Source organism: Acanthaster planci, linkage group LG17 (assembly GCF_054643075.1).
Source record: "Acanthaster planci isolate LZ-2023a linkage group LG17, COTS_SCS, whole genome shotgun sequence".
Classification (NCBI taxonomy): Eukaryota; Metazoa; Echinodermata; class Asteroidea; order Valvatida; family Acanthasteridae; genus Acanthaster; species Acanthaster planci.
The window spans coordinates 10205629-10224123 of record NC_141793.1 but is presented as its reverse complement, the minus strand read 5'-3'; the positions used below and the strand labels follow the sequence as shown (position 1 = coordinate 10224123).

Genomic DNA, 18495 nt, shown 5'->3' with positions numbered 1-18495 from the left:
AGCAGAAACAAAGTTGGAAAGACAGCCTCAACTAATCTCAATGGTAGCAGATCTTGGTGCCTATGTTTTCTCACCAAGTGCCTTGGGGAACGGTTCGTTCAACTGCTGCTGGGTCTGGGCAACAAGAAATCCAGTGCTGTAACTGACGGAGCCTGTAAGGAACAAAATGCAATGCTCTAAACTCTGGGAAATACTGACCCAAACTACCCTAAAGTCTGCCGATATCAAACTCGGTCACCGTGGAGGTCAGAAAGTAAGCAAAAGTGGCAATTTTTGCCAAACGTAAGCAACCCAAATGAGAGGAAAGACTGAGTAAAAAAAAGATGATTTTGATCCCAACTCTGTGACCAGTGACTCAAGCGACTTTTAACTAACATACATGCCTCTTTATTTATTTATACCATCAGCCTTTTATTTGCAAATTGTCAAATTCTTTATTGGTAAGCTGATAACAAATTTTGGGTTTTTAAAATCGTTTTATATACGGGCTAGTAAAACTCTAAAGAGGCTAGTAAAATATCCAGTTAACTAGCCCAGTGGGCTAGGCAGGAAAAAAAATTAGCATAAGGCCTGCAACTATGGTTCATTCATTATTTGCTTGTTCCCAGAAATTCTTACGCTTTTCATTTCTTCCAATGTTTCTGAAACCTTAGAAGGAAATTCCAGACAGGGTCAGTGGCATAAAAAAGTTGTTTTTTTCCCCCTTGGTTTGAGCAGAAAAATGAAGGTTGGTCAGAAATAACAATAGACACCCTTACATTGTAATCACAATTACTACACGAGGTATGCTGTCACAGTTTTGTTAATCATAAATGATGTTTGTTTGCACAGTGTTCAACAAAGGTGGGAAACTTCAACAATGTCCAGCAAAAAGTTGAAACAACTAGCTAGGACGACTTCGGTAATTCTGGGATTTTTTCTCCATTTCTACAATGCCTTTAAAAATTCATCACTTCACAACTCACACTAACCTCCTCATAATCTCATGCACAACTGTACATGTACCATTTAACACTTGAAGCATACTAGCAAATATCAAAGTGTGAAGCGTTCAATCCTATTTACTGCAAGGACCCAATTCAAGGAGCTCCCAAGGGAACCAATTTGTTAACACAGAGCATAATTTGCTTAATGAGTTACATGCCAAAACATTCTGTATTGCGCATTACTCTCAACTGCTTGTTGGCTGACCTTTGCTTAGCCAAAAATTAGCTAATCAAGACTGGAGTGGTCCATGGCACTCTTTACACATGCCAGGGTGATGGCACCCTTGGTTTTGCCTTGGTTGACATGTGCCCCTCTGGTGTACAAAACCCAATGGACCACTCCACTGCCTACGGGTGCGTACTACTGACTGACCTGTCAGTGTGGTTGTTGCATTGTCTTCGTCCCCAACACTCAGCAATCGCCTGATCTTAGACGGTCGTGTCTCATCTTTCAAAACACTGGAGTCCTGTAGCGGATTTGTAAAACATTATACCGGTACTTCTAAAATCCCTTTTGTAACACACTTTACAGATTTCTCTACTTTTTCAAAGACCTAGCAGGAACTAGAACAACCGTTCTAAATACCAAAACGAGAGCTCTTTTCATAAATGTGCTTTCTGGTCTTTGACATGATGTACATGTACATGTTACAAATTCAAAAATAAAGTCCAAAAAGCAGTTGTTTTAGTTTCTTTTTGGTTGCATTGATGCCTTTGCCCCGGCAATTCAATTTAACAATAACCCCCTAGGGTATGTAAAATCGGAGGATTAAGGACAGTGAGGGTTAATGTTGCAAAATGTACATTGTCTCTTATCAAAACTGCATCATGATCAGGTACACTCCTCTCATACCAATAAACTACAAATATACAGTACAGATTCAGTTGGAAATTGGCAGCAGTTCGAAAGTGACCTCTTCACCCACAGTAGAGCACTCTGTCACAGATGCACTCCTCTAAAGCCAACACACTACAGGTTTTTGTGCAGATTCAGTTGAAAAGTCGCAAGGCACACACTGTGCTATTTGACAGCATCCTCTGTGTACGCACTGCAGTATGTTTGTCACTATCCCACCCCAGTTCAAGTGTACTCCTCTAGTGCACATTACTATGGGTTCCTGTGTACATTCAGTCAGTTGTGCGTACTCCATACAAGTATACTGTCACCACTCCTCAGCACTATCGTGTGGTCTTCCTGGGCTCTTGTATTAAAAGTCAGATGTACAAATCATACTTACCTCCCTGTCCAAGTCCATCCGAGATCTCTTGCGCCCTCTCAGAAGGCGGAAAGGGCTCTCCTTACACTTAGAATCTATGAAAAAAATTAAACCAAGAATTAGTTTATTAGTATACAGACAGAGGGTTTCACTAGTACACCTACTCAAAAGGCACAGGTTCACCCATGCAGCAAGAGCCACCCTATTATCTCTGTTTCATCAAAATCCACCTCGCTAAGTTCCATCAAAAACTGAGTCAGGTTTTCAACAAATATAGAGTTCATAGACAAATTCGATGGCCATGGTTATGCAATTGATGGACAACCCTGATGGCTCCCTTCTTTGGCGAAAGGCACTGTACGCAGTGAGCACTGCATTACAGTTCTCAACAAAACCTGACAAGATACTTTCCACCATTGAAGGGGGCAATCAAGAATGTCAACAATGAATCGTGGGATTCATCTACACCGTATCAATACTCAAAAAAGAGTTGTATACAACACAAAACCCACGACTACACTGGCTACAATATTCTGCGCAGCTACCACAAGAAGAAACAACAGTTTTTCACTTCCACAAGTTCAAAGGTCACTGGCTATTAAAAATAAATGAAACCCATATTTAAACAATCTACCATCTGTTGGATACCTCTTGAGCTGGTGTGGTTGGTCAGTGTTGCCGCGATACACCACACTGTGAGCCTGGCCAGAGCGTGGCCTCGCGGGTTGCTCAGCTTCTCAAAGTTCAATGGATCAGCCAGGATTCGCGGCAGGACCTTCCTGGTCAAGGTCAGGGTTAACTGCTCAATGTCCACTTGGAATAGGGCAAAAGCCACCTCAACTACAGGAACAAACAAAGAAAAAATATCTCCACATACTGAAATCTTCGGAATTATTAGCCACCCAAAATTTAGCAGAGTAAAATGTTCAGAAAAATAAGCTACGAGCAAATTCAATTTGCTCCTATCCTTATATTCTACACCTTCCAGATCCTTAAAACCCCATAAGCTTTGTAATGTTGCTTTTTAAAATCCAACCAAGCCACCTGAAACATTGACTGCCAAAATGAATTTATAAATTCTTGATTTGAATAGAGCAGCCCCATTTAGTTATTTCCGTTTTGGGATACGAGTCAGACATGGCAACGTTTCTTCACTGCTGTAGAATTCAGACAGTAAATTAATTTCCCCCCGGCTCTACAGAAATTGTATGGTTTTGTTAAATTATTATTAATAGTTCTTTGAGGAGTTCATTTAGTTTAGTTAAACTATGGGCATTTTGAAGCTTTCTTTAGGATAGCTTTGATGATATTTAAGATGGCATAATATCAGACATCATCGTATCACTGTGTTTTGTGTACAGGGTACCAGTTTTGGGGATCGGATCTCTGGATAACCACATATTGGTGTTTCTTTTCAAATACTTAAAGCGCTTGTGCATGTTGCAACAACCCTGCTTGGATTCCATCAGTGGGGAGAATAAAAAGAACAGGTTAGAAAGAAGCTTAGACAATCTAAATTCAGAAATAGTTTTATTAACCAAGTAGTATTACAGTACATACCGTCTGTTGTTCACAGAGCTCATTAAGTATTGCCAAATTTTTATGTATGAGAGCCTTACCAGCCATAGTAAGCTCATTTTTGCAGTGCAAGGAGCAGATCTCTAGCACCACCCCACGGCAGAACCACAGCACCCCTCCACAGGCGATCAGCTGGTCGGCCAGGGCCAGCGTTCGCCTATCCACGCAGCCCTGCTCCATGACCTGGGCAAAGACGGAGGACAGTACCTGGGTGGCAGGGATGGCCGGGGGCATGGAAGGGGTAGCATCGCGGCCGGCCTTGGCCAGCTGGGAAGTGATGGGGCTGCTGCTGCACATCTTACGGATGATGATCTGCATCATGGAGTTTCTGTACAAAGAAACATGAATCTTGTAATGCGATATATTCTATAGATGTTGTTTGGGGAGTCGGGTTGGTGAAGAAGTTCTTTCCTCGCCTTTCACATCTGCAGCCCGGGTTCGATTCCCAGCTCGGTCCACATGTGGATTGGGTTTTCAGTCCCTACCTGATTGAATTTACCCAGAAATTTCTTCTCTGGGGTTTTTCTCTAAAACTCTCTATAGTTGTAGGTGGATGTGGGTCATTTGGCGGCTGCCTTAGGTGCCCTTGTACGCTATTGGCTCAACAACGTCTTCATCATTACAGTGCATTTGAACATATCTGTATAGAATTTGCACTTTATAAATGAACAAATTATTAAATTGTTATTAAATTATTTTGGATGCAAGTTGTTTTTTTTTACAGCTTATCACAAACAACCAAAACCTATTGACCACTTCATGCCGTGATGATGTGAAAACATGCAGCAATTTTCTGTGTTGTAGCAAGCAAGACATTTAAACGCGTTCCGGGAATCATGAGTGCGGTGCTGGGTGACGTGATGTCTATCTTCGTCTTCACGCCTGAGTGACACCCGCTGTGTCTGTGCACACACATAGAGATTTGAACTAGTCTGTGGAGGTTAAGCATGTATGGAATCCTCAAAGGATCTACACTATGGCGAGTGAATATCACTCTGTGACATTGTTGCAGAGGTTTAAAAAGCAACAAAGTCAGACATTTCACACAAATCTTGAACGAAGGACCATCGTGGGTCAGCACTGGTGAAGTCCAACTTTGTAAAGGTCAATGATTGTGGCATCTTGTTATGTTCAACCGATATCGCATTGGATGCTATTTTACCCTGCATCATACGATTGCATGTATTTTACAAACATCTACATTTTTTATAGACACTGATGAAATATGATTTAAGGCTTGTACCTCTCATTGTCATAGATCTGCAAGGGTACGCCCAACTGGCTGGGCGCCTGGTGGGTACAGACGATCTGTAGAAGGCGGAGAGGTCTGCTGCGCTCGGTGGAGGCCAGCACCGCAATGTGGCTGCACAGCCAGGCCGCACAGCAGACTGGCAGGCAGCAGAGCTTGCTAGTGATGTTGTCAATCAGCTTCTACCGACCCAAAAAAATGGGCATATTGCTGCTTAAAATGACAAATATCTGCTTAGCAGAAATGGGTCACCGGCCAGAACTTCACGCTATGTATCATTCCCCCAGCCCCTGATGACTGGTTCCCTGCTAATCTATGCTAAGTGATAATTCCTGCGAGGGCTGTGTCCAAAACGGGCTTTAAGTGCTACAGCTATTGTCAGTGTGTCCCTGTGTATTTTCAACGGGCTCAGACCTACACTTACCCGGTACATGTAGCTCTAGACAACAGTTTCAAATGCAGCCTACACAGATCCATGAACCAGCCTTATTCTAATGCCGGCCATCTTGAATTTAAACAAGGCAATACCTGTTTAAATTTCTGCAAAGGTTAATGTGTGTGGGAATGAAGATAATGGAATAGATTGCAGATTACCTTCCTTGCCCTGGAGGGTAATTCCAAATTGCTGAGAAAAATGTCAAGAGACCTTTATTTTCCAACCAAAAATAAAAGCAATGCTATACCTAAACCTATAACAATATAGTCAGGCTCCTTCCCATTTCAGAATGTTAAAAATAAGGTAGCAACAGCACTCAGCCATAACTTACTTGTATCTGCTCCACATTTGTAGCTCCATTCTCCCACGCAAACAGAACCTCCTGCATGATGTAGGGCATGGTGTCAATAACTTCATTCCAACGGGCTTGCCTGCAGGCAGTAAACAAGAAAAGCCTTAAATAAAAACTACTACACTGTTTTTTTAGAATGTCGCTTACTTAAATCAATATAGTACTCAATGTGATTCCAAAGCTTTCTATAGACTAGTCTCATGTCAAGACTGCAAGTTTGAAAAACATTTATATGAGGCAGGTACATCAAACTAATTTGTTTCCAGTTTACAAAGTCAAATAAATATTAACCTCCACAATTGAACCTACATGTATGTCTGTACATGTCAATTAATGTATGTGTCAGCAAGACAGCCCTCATAAATTGGATCATTGTTATACTACATGTATATTATTTACACAGACTTACCAAAATTTCAAGAAGAAACAAATGAAATTAAACTTGCAAATAAACAATCTTTAGCACCATTACTATTTAGCTATTCTGTAAAAACACTCTAGTGGGCAAGGCTTGCCAGTGTAGACTCGCTATAGACTTGAACATGCAAAGGTCCAGATTGAGAACAACTGTGACCAAAACATCAATAATGGTCATAGTTAACTGTCACTGTCTCCTCACATAGTCTTGATGTCCATTCCTGAGTGGTACTGGCTGAGAAGTACATCTCCCTTGGACGGTTCGACAGCTGGAAAGGAGCCCAGGGGCTTGGCACCGTTATCGTCAGGCAGACACTGCTGGACCCAAGACTCAAAGAATGAATCACCACCATTGGACGTTACCATCTTGGGAAAATAAACCATGAAAGAAACATATCTCAGATAAGTGGCTTTTCGTTAACCCCATGACCCCGTAAGGAACCACGAGAGGGCGCAATTTTTTATGTAACAGTGCCTCCTTTGGTGGGAACTGCACTTCATTGGTTCATAAAATAACTCTGAAATCACAGTCTCATCACTATCAACAAAATTAACATTCCCCACCAGCATGGCTCCTTTCAATCAATGAGGGGGTGCTTCTGTTCAAGGCAGAAAAAAGAGCAATGTTTTTCAGACACCTCAATGCCAAGGAGAGAGTCAACCCCCCCCCCGATTCACAGCTATCCCCCCATTTTTCTCCAATTTGCAATGCATGTAGAAAAATTCAGTATGAGTACATCTGTCAAGTGTTGATTATTCGTGACGTACCTCTGTGCCGTAGAGTTGAGCGATGTGACACAGCATAAGGAAGGAGATGTCAAAGAGTGCAGCCCTGACCTGTGACCCCTTGCTGACCTCGGCCTGGGTCTGCTTGCACGCTTGTTCATTGAACCTGAGCAGAAATCCAAACCACAGGATGTGCTATTTCTGAATACAGCCAGTGAAATAACTAAAGGTATAAGAGTTGCAATAATTCGTTTTGACGTCTCCTTGGTGCAGACATTTTTAATTCATGCAAATATTTACAGACCACAACGAAACAAATTCTCAATGATGTTCTTTAACTGCAATGTGCAAGTACAGCATATGCAACTATCATACAGTGCTTTCGTATTAATTTAACATCAAAAGGTTGCAACAGAAAGACCATTTGTTGAAGCACATTTTTGGAAATGGTTGACAAATTTAATTTGCCATATGTGTACGGGGAACTTGAATCATGCCCAGACGGTTCCATCAGGGCTTACTTGATGAGTTTGGCGGTGAACTTCTTCAGTTTCCCCGTGGTGGCCAGCGCAGCGATAATCAGCTCAAAGCTCTTGCCGGACATCATGTGACCCAGCACCCCCAGCAGCTCGTCGGGATTCTTGGAATAGTCCATGTCCATATTCTGTGTGTGTTTGTGTGAGGATGGATCAGAGTCCCAGGGAAGTGAAAGCCTTAGCCATGTCCAAATTACATGGTTGTGGCTGAAGTAACGCATGAATCTATGGAGTGAGCCAGCTAGTGGCTTTCTGCATCTCCCATCGGTTCATGGGTTATTCCAGCCAATATTAAACGTAAGAGCACTCATCTGCAAAGTACTCCTGTAACATCAGTGTCAAAGTGGCTCTAATGAAATAACACAGGGAATTTGTAACAGTACATGAATATTCATAACAGGGTTTGAAGGTGGATAGTCGATGTTATAGTTCCCTTGGTATTGGAAGTTTACAAACTAGTTCCTGAGGGAGACACATGAAATAAACCATTTTATATTTGTTCTACCATACTTCTGACATTGCCATTAACATTTCAGGCGCAAAGGAAAGGCAGCCTTGTACATGCGCCACCGTCTGTTCTTACGTTGTGTACTTGTAACGTAGCTAGGGCTATGCTCACGTGCGTGTACTCCATCTCTGCAATAGTTCCGTGCAATAATTCCTGGGAAACATTCTCTGCAATAGTTCCTGAGAAACCGTTCACTACTAGCACCTATGACTTAGATGTGGATCTTCACGCAGAAAGTAGCCAATGCCGTGTGATGATAAATAGAGCAGTGTTTGGTTCATGAGTGTGTACGAGGTATGGTGACTTCGCACGGATGCCAAAGTTGCAAGTCCAAACCAGGCAACAATGTGTGGGTAAGGTGCATTATATACGGGTGATTTTGGGCTCACCTTGAGTATGCTTGTTGAGGTGAGCTCTGCCCTGATGACCAGAGTGGCGTTGGGCAACTGTTGGGGTGAATCATGGGATCCATGGCTGCTGCCTCGACTCTGCACAGGTGCCCGGCGCGTCGCCGATCTGCATTCACAATCGTACAAATTTTGTTCAGAAAGTAGTGGGTAAAATAGACCGAAACAAGTCCTGACAAACAAGACAAGCAGTACTGCAGAGGTACAAATTTCAAATATGTTGACTCATTAAGCCATTAAAGTTGGGAATTACTCAGCATGTGGGTTGGAGAAAAGACACACTGTGGCTTAGCAGACGAATTTTTAGACCTGAAATTTCAGTGTATCATGAGCAGGAAAGAGATGATTGTACAGGATATGAACTGCATAGCATCATGTAGCCAGGCAGTTGTCGCTTATTGGCAATCTGAAATATGTTATATAGGTTCCATGGTTGTGGGCAATAGTCAAATATTTACCTTGCTGCGAGTAGTTCTCGGAGCTGGTTTTCCGTGATCAGTCCCAGCTTGCTGCACTGCTGTAGCAACTGCTGCATGCAATCACAGCTGTACAAGACAACATGAGAAAAACACAAATGTCTTTACCATTGCACACTTTCCTTCAAGCATTACACGAAATATATAAATGTTTCAAATTGACACGGTGGGTATTCTACGCATCAACAGGCCCAGGGAGAATATGACCCGTGTCTCTACCCGGCTTTAGAGCATGCAACAAAGGTTCTGGACTTTGCGCAAGAGCCGACCTACTTGTGTTTGGTGTCGGCCTGGTCGATCAGCACATTGAACCGCAGCAGCTGCTCAAAGCAGCTCATGAAGTGCAAGGCATTGTCTGTGGAGTCTCTGGGTGAGGGGGTCTGCTTCAGGCGGGCAAGGATTTGAGGCAACTATTGAAGACAGGAATGAAAGAGGGAGTCAATCCGTGGCATGTGCAAACGTGTGACACACTGCAAAAAACAGCTGATACATGTGTATCAGTTAGTCACAGAGTGCCTGTCAGTGCCACTGGCCCACTCAAAGTTGAGAGGGTGAAGTTTCTGAAGTATTAACATCTTTGACCTTTAAACTGTCATATCTTGGAACAAAAGTGTAACCCCAGGTGCCAACAATAAATTCCATGTGAGTAATTTACGAGGAAAAGGGTTAAATGCAGACATTTATTTCAAGTTTCTATGCTTGCATAAAGAAACAGACCGCTACAAAGTGTTACCGTGACTACAGGAAAGAATTCAGTGAGCACAGAATTCTGTGATGTGGATTCACGAATGTGGAGCACCTGTCATACCTTAATGAAAGTGAATGCCAGCCACTTGAGCTCTTCGGAGGAATCCGGCAGGTCGATCAGGCCCAAGAGGCTGGCGTGGCACAGCTCCAGATACACGCTCGTTCTGGCGAGGTTCTAGCGACAAGAAAATGCAATGCAAGCAATCAACTCCATTGCATCCCTCACAAAATTAAATGTGTTTCTCAACGTCACAATCAGAGGTACAAATTCCAAACCTGACGTGGATTACAATCACAGTTTTCTGAAACGGGATACTGCAATTAAAGTACAAACTAAAAGTCTTAAAATGAAATTGTGCAGACTGGCAGACCATGTTCACACTTGAAATAGCAAACCAAGATCACGCCACACTTTAATTTGACAGTAAAGTTTAAATAACAATTCCTGAGAAAGACTAGCTCAACTGAACTTTGTATGACATGTATACTTTATAGTAAGCGAGAGCCTTAAATTAAAAAAACTATTGTGGAAATCTCTTGAAGACCATGTAACCTGAAACCCAGAGAAATAGTATGCATGTAGTAAGAGTTAATCATTCATTGTTGTACAATGTCGCCTGATATATTTTTTTCATCAATGATTTCATCAAGAATTTAAGAAGATTAAAATTCCATTTAAGTCTCACCTGTAGCTGCTCCACTAGCAGCAGCTGGTCAACAAACGGCTGGAGGTCACCCGTCACATTGAGGGCAGCCTCCATGAAGGTCATGACCCCTATGCAGCTGCTCATAGCCTTTAGCTCCAAGCTGTTACTGCAAGGGCTGGGGCTGCTCTCCATCCGGGCCAGCCTGGGGAGACGGTGACAAGACCAGGGCCCAATTTCAGCACTCAGTTCAACAGCCAAATTTGTGCTTACAGAGCCTCTGAGTATTTCATAAAGGCTGTTAAGCAGTAAGCGCAGCTTAAGCAACTAATGCTTAATATCAACAAGCAACATTTTCTGCTTGGACCCAAAGGTGAATTCCAAAGAACTGCTAATAAAGATAGAGTTTATCACAGGTGGCGAAAAAAATCGTCCTTAACCACTTCCTGCCGGGGACTCCGGAATCGGAGAGGTATGGTTTATATGCGTGGCCAGGGTCTCCGAACTCGCACAAAGGAAACAGGGCCCTCTAACAAAAGACCATACTCCAAACAAAAGACCAGGCTGCTGGGCATTACCAACATTTTTCACTCTCAAAAGTGGTGATAATCCAGCCTTGTTTTGAAACCGTATATCAGACTTTGGGGCAATGAGAGCGAGCGGATTACCACCGGGGACAAAAGCGCTCCACCACTGCAGCGATGAGCCACACAGCACCGCTGCACACTAATCTGGCCCCAATTGAAAAGAGGTCAGCAGTGCACCAAGCCAGGTTCGTGAACAAAAGAAAGTTACAAAACACCGCACAATCTGGGCTCTTTTTACAAGGCTGCAGGCTTGGCTGAAATACTCGGGCGTCAATGAAGGTCACCTGTCAACTTAGAGTAATGCCTAAAGATTACTTTGTGCGGCTATAAACCACCGTTAAATGAAATTATGAATTTTTGAAGGATTTTGAAAACTCAAAAAATGACAGTCATGCCGGCCCAGCATCATCAACATTGAAAAATGCCCCGGCATGAAGTGGTCAACAAAATATTCACCTCAGGACTTCTCTAAGACTCCTTTCCAGCCGCTCTCTCAGGGACTCTGTGGTGCGGTCGCCTTTGTCCTTCTTGTTAGCACCCTGGGAAGCATGCATGGTCCTGGGTGTATTCAGCAGCTGATCCAATTGAGAACTACCACCTGCCCAAACAACAACCAATTACCAACTTCCCATAAAATCTGTTTGTTCTAAATTTCTCAAGTTAGGTTATAATGGTACGGCCGTTACACTGATTCATTTAAAATGACAGTTTGTCGTATGTCACTTTGAGGAATCTGGCTTCATTTTGGCAATATATATGTACATATAAAGCTGTATATTACCAAGTATGCCATTTGAGAGACTTGAAAGCTTATAATGTACATATTACACATTGAGGAGATATTTAAGGGTTTCAGTAAAATTAATGGTTCCAAAAGGAGTCACGTTTTTCCATTTGTGTTGGACAGTTTGATAGTTTATAGGGTCATATAAACAACTTTCAAAAGTTTGGTGGGTCAGGTTTTGCCAGTTTAGACTTAAAGGGCACAAAAGTTTGTACAGACATGTATGTCTGTGGGAATGTCTCCCACAGGTATAACTTAGGAACATTTGATATTAAACCCTCCTATCCTGAAGTCACTTTTTGGGTCAGTTGGTAAGCTGCATAACAATGCACAGCTGTGTTGTGTTGTGCACTGCACCAACTATCCCTCACAGGAATATCAGATTACACTTTTGTGCTGTCCAACAACTGTGCCTCACTGTTTCATGTGCATGATTGTGCAATAAACCAACTGCACTGGAGAGGACTGCACAAAAGAGCCTGTGTCATTGTGCGCCGTCAACCAACTGTATATTCATTCGCTCTTTGCACGCTGCTGCCATAGGCATGCAGAGCTTTGAACTGGCAACTTGCACAATCACGTCAGAATCATTTTGTCCATTCGCATGGTATAAGAACTTACCCAGCACGCGCATAATTACATAAGCAACGCACGGGAATCACTGAACCGGCTATGTTGATTATGTAAAGCTGCCAGGTCAAGGCTCTGCATGCCTATGGTGGCAGCATGCTAAGAGGGGATTGAACCTGTGCATATCATGTTGTGTTTCATATAGAAAACACATGCACAAGAGTGACTGTAGACATTGGTGCATGTCTGGGCTTTAAACAATAGGAAGGTTTTAACACAATCCTTCTCATTCCTGAATTTAACATTTCTGATCACAGACATCATCAAACAACGTGGGTCAAACTAGGAACGTGAATCAATTCCGAGGTATTTTCAACCAAATTAGTTATTTTTATCTCCTTGACTCCTTTCCATTTTTCTTTCTTCATTTGTTTCCTTCTTTTCCTTGTAATACCTCTGCTCTGCTGGCCTTGGGAAGTCTGCGTCTGGATTGCACTCAACATGCTCCTGATACCTGACACTGCGTCCTCGATATCTGTCCATGTGGCTAACAAACAAAAACAACAGGAAGAACAAGTACTACACGTCATCCATAATTCCCAAAGACATGGCTTTTAATACACCTTGACTTTTAAATTTGATGATTCAAAGGTCTGCATGGTGGACGCGGTGATGTGACCAAGGTTTGAGGACGTCACACCATGTCAAATTGTCAAATTGGGAATCTCACATTAAAGTACAGATTGGAATAGAGAGTTTGCATGGCTTCCATCTTGCAGGCCAGTTCTTCCCTGCAAGGTCTCCCTGTGCAACAAAAGAAATGCCCTGCAGGATGGCTACCGTGCAAAGCCTCTACAGAACAGATGGACTCAACATTTCTGACAACATACTTTGTCCATCGTAAAAGGACTTTGTCCATCTCCTAACGGACAGAGCATACTGTAAATGTACATGTCTTCAGAGGTAAGACAGAGCAGTGTCCCAAACATGGAGTCCATAAGTTCTTTTCAGAACCTGACTCATTCATAAAAAAGATTTGTAAAATTTTGGTTACACTTTCAGGGCTCCAAATTGGGCTAACCATCACGGGAGCAAGAACTTGCTCCCTATACAGCTGAATTTGTCAGTTTACAGGAGAGAGTAGCTTCCATACACCATACATGTTCTAGAAAATTAAACAACTTAAGGCCAAACAAAATAACAGTTTTGCTTTCTATAACCATGATTACATTGAAAAAAATAGGTTGGGTAGGTGGGTAGTATCTTTTTTCTTCTAAAGTTTTTGGGTCAAAAATTTCAGGGTAGGGAATTTTTTTGTTAAATTAAAAAGTATTTTTGACGGTCAACAGTGTATTTCATTCACTGTTTTTTTCCGCGGATTTGTAACTTAAGGATTGGTCTTGTCAAAGATTGTATCCAGGTCAGAGTCTCTTTGGATGAATATACATTTGTGTTCCATTGACATATCGACAAGTTAATGTCCAAAATTTATTTGAAGCTCGTACAAAATATCTGTGCGATGATGCATGATACCGTAACTTTGAGTGCCCTGCACCAGTTGTAACAAAACCCTCTATTGGCGAAAGCGAAAATGTACTAACCTTAATGTCAAGCCGTAAATTCACAGTGAAATGTGTGTTACCGCGAGTTATAGTGGCGATTGTTAGTCACAACTTCCGCCCACACAGGAACAGGTGTAATGAGTTTAACTGACACATGTGTGAATACTGATGTTTCATTGGCAGCCAATCACGACACAATGACCAAATGATCCCAAGAATGCTGTTTATACTCAAGGCTTGTGCTTCAAACTGGCCGGTCACACAGCAGATACACGTACATATCACTGTATGCAAGTACATGTACAATGTACAGTAGAGTCAGTCGAGTGCATTACAGAGCTCCAATACCGTTGGTCCTGGCCGCGTGTGTGAGCCTGCCACAGTAGCGCTCGGTAACATCGTAAAAAATTGTACTATACGTTGTGGTTTCATGACAAGGGTGATCTAAAGTTAAAAAGTTCAGGTATTTTTCACGGACAGAATAGAAATGAATGGGCGTTAGTACTTGTGCCTTTCTTTATAATTTAGGGGCATATTCATGAGATAGACAGGCACTTTTCAGCCATTTGCGCCTGCTAATTTCGAGCCCTGACTTTACAGTTTTCAAATATCATAGCCAATTCTGAAAAATGAGATGTCAAATCATGATAACATTGTTTGCTTAGCCTAATTTTAGGAGATGTTTGAATTATCACATGCACCCAATTCAAGCTTAAGGCTCAGACTTTTGACCTTAACCCTCCTTGGTAAACACCTCAAAGAAGCATAGCTGTGTCGCATTGTGCACTGCACCAACGTGCAAGAGAGTGACCTTGGGCACTTGTGCATATTTGTGCTGTAAAACTAAAGGAGGGTTAAGGAAGTTAAGGCAAGGGCATAATGAACTGGTACCAAAAGAATGTGAGTTTGACATAACAAGGCTTCTGTGATTTAACTCATTACTCAACTGATGGGTACAACTTCTTCAAATATGCACTATGGATATTTCCCATGATGCTGCAACTTCCAATTTACTTGGTTCAAGCCAGTCCTGACCACTTGTTGACAGTATTTATAGCTATTTTATATTCTATATTTCCACCTTTTCATACGCACCCAAATGCCACAAATACTTAATCACTTGCTGACAGTCTTAACCACTTTCTCAGAGAATTACATGTACCATTGGCCAAAAATTGGACTATTAAAAAAAGGCAAGATATAGTAGCCACCTTCTGATAGACATCCAAAAGGCACAAACACGCAAAGGTCAGTTCAAGCAGTGTTTGTACGCTATTACTTTCCGCAACTAATGTTTCTTTAACACTTTAGATGTACCTATAAAGTGATATTCGCCGCCACACTAGGCTGCACGCAAAGGTCAACTTCAAGTTCAACACACAGTCTTCTTGCCTCCACAGACTTTTTCAGACTTTGTGTTCATATGTGTACAAACGGAATGGGCTTTTAGAGTGTTTACAAATCAGCAGAGGGTGAGTTGAGGGACGCATGATGCTTTGACCCAGCCACAGCTGCGTGCACAGATAGTCAGATTGTGTTTACATGTCCTGCGGGGAGTTGTGGTTCATTCACTGTGGAATCAAGGAAATTTCAGAGCCCTCAGATGCTCACCTTTGTCCTCCAGTTTGGCGATGAAGAGCAGCAGCCGGTTGACCCGGCCCGTGCAGATGATGCGCAGGATCTCACTGACGATGTCCAAGTTGGAGGCCATGACCTGCAGGTCCCGCAGGTCAGGCATCTTGTCCAGCATCAGGGAGACAGAGTGGAGGAGCCAGAGGATCACGCGGAGGAAGGACTGGCAGAGAGTCAGGCACTCCTCCATAGAACCCTGGCAGCTGGGCAAAAAGACATGTACAGGGTTAGTGTTGACATCAAGTACTTCACAAATACTCCATGAGAATTTAATGAAACAGCCAGTGGAGGATGACACGGAGGAAGGACTGGCAGAGAGTCAGGCACTCCTCAATGGAGCCCTGGCAGCTGGGCAAAATAAGGCATGTACATGTAGGCTGTTAGTGTTGAAGTCGAGTACTTACGAGTACTCCACAAGAGCTTAGCATGAAACAGCATTAGCAGGACTGGCAGAGTCGGGAATTCCCCCACAGAACCCTGGCAGCTGGGCAAAAAAAAGACGCGCACACCGTCAGTGTTGAGGTCGAGTACTTCACAAGTACTTTCTCTTCTTGGCACATGTACCTGATTCTGTTGATGCAACCAGATAGAATCTCCAGAAGGCTCCTCATGCAGTAAGGCCTGGTGATGCACACCGTGTCGTATTCGACGATGGTGGACAGCACTGCAGTATGTGAAACGACCTGTGGATAAGACAGGGCAAGAATATACTAGTCAGGGATACATCCGTGTTGTAAGGACAGTAACACACAAAGGCAAAATTATGTTTTGTTGGGTTGTTTTGGTGGGGTATCAGCCCTGATAATATCAGTCGACTTGTCAACTGAACATCTCACTGATATTACTTACCTACACAACACTAAACGAGCACTGAAAGGCTATCAAATATGGTGAAGGCTTTGGATGGATGAAACATTTCTTACCTGAGACACGATGATATGCTTCAGATAGGACAGCATCAGGCTGTTTGGGTTAGGCCCAACAAAAGCTTGCGTCAAGATAATATCTGGAGAGGGAAAGAAAAGACAACAAAGTTTTCATTCTCAACTTGAAACATTCATTGAAAGTTTACAAGTTCCCCCTCAGCAGGGAACCTCCCAGAATCCCTCCAATATCTACATTCTTGCAAGTGGGCACGTGAAAACCAAATCATTCTATAACTCGACTACTGCTTCATGTTTCCTGCTCCTCAGAGATACCAGTGCAAAGGAATGCACCTCTGTTGATTCTGGTAGAGTAAAGGGCTGAATTAAAGTCGAAGGTTTTAAACTTACAGTTGTTACTGCATATTCAGTTGGAAACAAGTTCCAAGTTCACCAAACCTGGATGAGAAACTGTTTTGTGGTTTTTTATTCGGCACGGTCAACTACAGTCCAGACCGCTGACCTGTGAGTTTGAAGGCGTCACCGGACACCCCTGGCGGCAGGATCTGCTTCATCTGGGTGCTCCACTGGACGTCTGACCAGCGCTCCCTCCATGCCTTCAGCAGTAGCTCCTTCAGGGCGTGACTCCTCTGCTGTATGGTCTCCATGATGCCACAGGTACCCCACTCAAGGAGCTCCCCAGCTGAGGAAACAAAAATGAGCCAGGTGGCCTTAAGATTACTACATGATTGACAGGCCCATTCTAGGCAATTTAGAATTAAGTTTTAGATTTACATCACTTCCACTCGTGAATTTCACATCCAACCCAATGTTTCTACTTCTACATGTATGTTTCTATTTCTCTATTTATATTTCTAGAATTTTGAGTATTTCTCCTCCAAAAATGTACTCTCCAGACACAATTCTCACCAAATCAACAGGTACAGTTGCCCTTTTTACTCAACAATAAAACAGCAAACCAACCTTAGTGAAAGGTTGAGTGTGCAGAGCTATAAACTAGCAACAGATATGTGATGCATGCCCACAATGTGTTATGCTACAGCTGAGCCGACCTAAACAGTAGCACCATCCAAAAATAGTTTAGGCAGATGCCATTTTGGGGCACATGAGCTTTTCTTTATCTAACTAAGCCCTAAGGCCATGAGAATAGAAGTTGTAGATTTGTGTCCACTGCCTGCATGTCCTCACCTGATGACATCACTCCCAAAAATCATTATTTGCAAAAATTTTATTATTTGCAAGAAAAAGACAAAAATTACAATACACAGGTCCGAACCTTTTAGCAGATGCATACATGTAAAACACCATATTTATGCATTTTATCTATTCTTTGCTCAGTTTAGATGGATTTCGTATGTTTCGATGTCTGTTTGAGCTATGACATGGCCGACCCACTTGTATCAGATCGGCTTGCACGTTTTACCATGGAGCTATAAATAGCTCTATGGTTTTACTGTTGGACCCGGCTACATGTACAGCATATCTGGTGGAATACTGAAAAAAAATGTATGTCTGAAGCTATAAAACACAAACAATGAAAGTAAATGATACAATACTCACGCAAGCATAAAAAAATTGAAGATCTCAACAATGTTTTAAGGCCTGGGACCTATCATCAATTCAGCATCGCATCTGCATGAGCACACAAGGGTGCAGTGTCCCAATTCAAGGAAAATTCTCCGCCGGGCCGAGGCGCAGAAAAAGTACCCCCAGAGATTGTTTCGAAAAGAGGGGTCTGTTTGGGCCAGGAAATGGTGGAATTGTGTCAGTATGGCCCAGGATCATCTCTGTAGATTCAGGGGCACCCATCTGGGGGCAAAGCAGACAAAAATGGGATTGAAAATTAGTCAGAAGAGCCCCAGGAAGGTGAGGGATGTCATTTGAAAAATGGCCGCTGGGAGGGCTTGGCAACATTCACTTTTTGGGGGGTGAGTTTGTTTTGGGCGGATAATTAAAAAATTCATTGGTTAACCTACTAAAAATTGAAAATCAAATGAAATCTGAAGGACCAAACAGCACATTGATTTTTGTTTGAGAGGCCTCAGGGACTTCAGTTGCCTGCCATGGGGCTCCAAACTTGGTTGATTTTACACTATTTTCAATGGAGCTTGAATTAGTTCAGTGCACCCACAAACAACTGAACGCCGCCATAATGCAAACAGCGCCACCAATCGTCAGTTTCGCGCGATGCTCTTCA

General features: G+C 42.7%; 1 protein-coding gene across 1 annotated transcript in view; it reads right to left on the bottom strand.

The window, feature by feature from the left end:
- The window catches only part of LOC110973473 (mediator of RNA polymerase II transcription subunit 24-like), a 20035-nt gene extending 1540 nt beyond the window's left edge, over nucleotides 1-18495 (bottom strand). The window contains exons 1-23 of the mRNA XM_022224318.2: nucleotides 18432-18495; nucleotides 17859-17946; nucleotides 16801-16980; nucleotides 16338-16420; nucleotides 15979-16097; nucleotides 15394-15617; nucleotides 12675-12767; nucleotides 11323-11464; nucleotides 10322-10484; nucleotides 9697-9810; nucleotides 9162-9298; nucleotides 8871-8957; nucleotides 8395-8521; nucleotides 7483-7625; nucleotides 7004-7127; nucleotides 6438-6601; nucleotides 5798-5897; nucleotides 5025-5212; nucleotides 3823-4109; nucleotides 2852-3043; nucleotides 2225-2298; nucleotides 1360-1453; nucleotides 75-152 (exon numbers count right to left, since the gene is read on the bottom strand). Of these exons, the coding sequence (XP_022080010.2) occupies nucleotides 75-152; nucleotides 1360-1453; nucleotides 2225-2298; nucleotides 2852-3043; nucleotides 3823-4109; nucleotides 5025-5212; nucleotides 5798-5897; nucleotides 6438-6601; nucleotides 7004-7127; nucleotides 7483-7625; nucleotides 8395-8521; nucleotides 8871-8957; nucleotides 9162-9298; nucleotides 9697-9810; nucleotides 10322-10484; nucleotides 11323-11464; nucleotides 12675-12767; nucleotides 15394-15617; nucleotides 15979-16097; nucleotides 16338-16420; nucleotides 16801-16945 (2878 nt within the window). The 5' untranslated portion in view covers nucleotides 16946-16980; nucleotides 17859-17946; nucleotides 18432-18495. The remainder of the gene's footprint in view (nucleotides 1-74; nucleotides 153-1359; nucleotides 1454-2224; nucleotides 2299-2851; nucleotides 3044-3822; nucleotides 4110-5024; nucleotides 5213-5797; nucleotides 5898-6437; nucleotides 6602-7003; nucleotides 7128-7482; nucleotides 7626-8394; nucleotides 8522-8870; nucleotides 8958-9161; nucleotides 9299-9696; nucleotides 9811-10321; nucleotides 10485-11322; nucleotides 11465-12674; nucleotides 12768-15393; nucleotides 15618-15978; nucleotides 16098-16337; nucleotides 16421-16800; nucleotides 16981-17858; nucleotides 17947-18431) is intronic.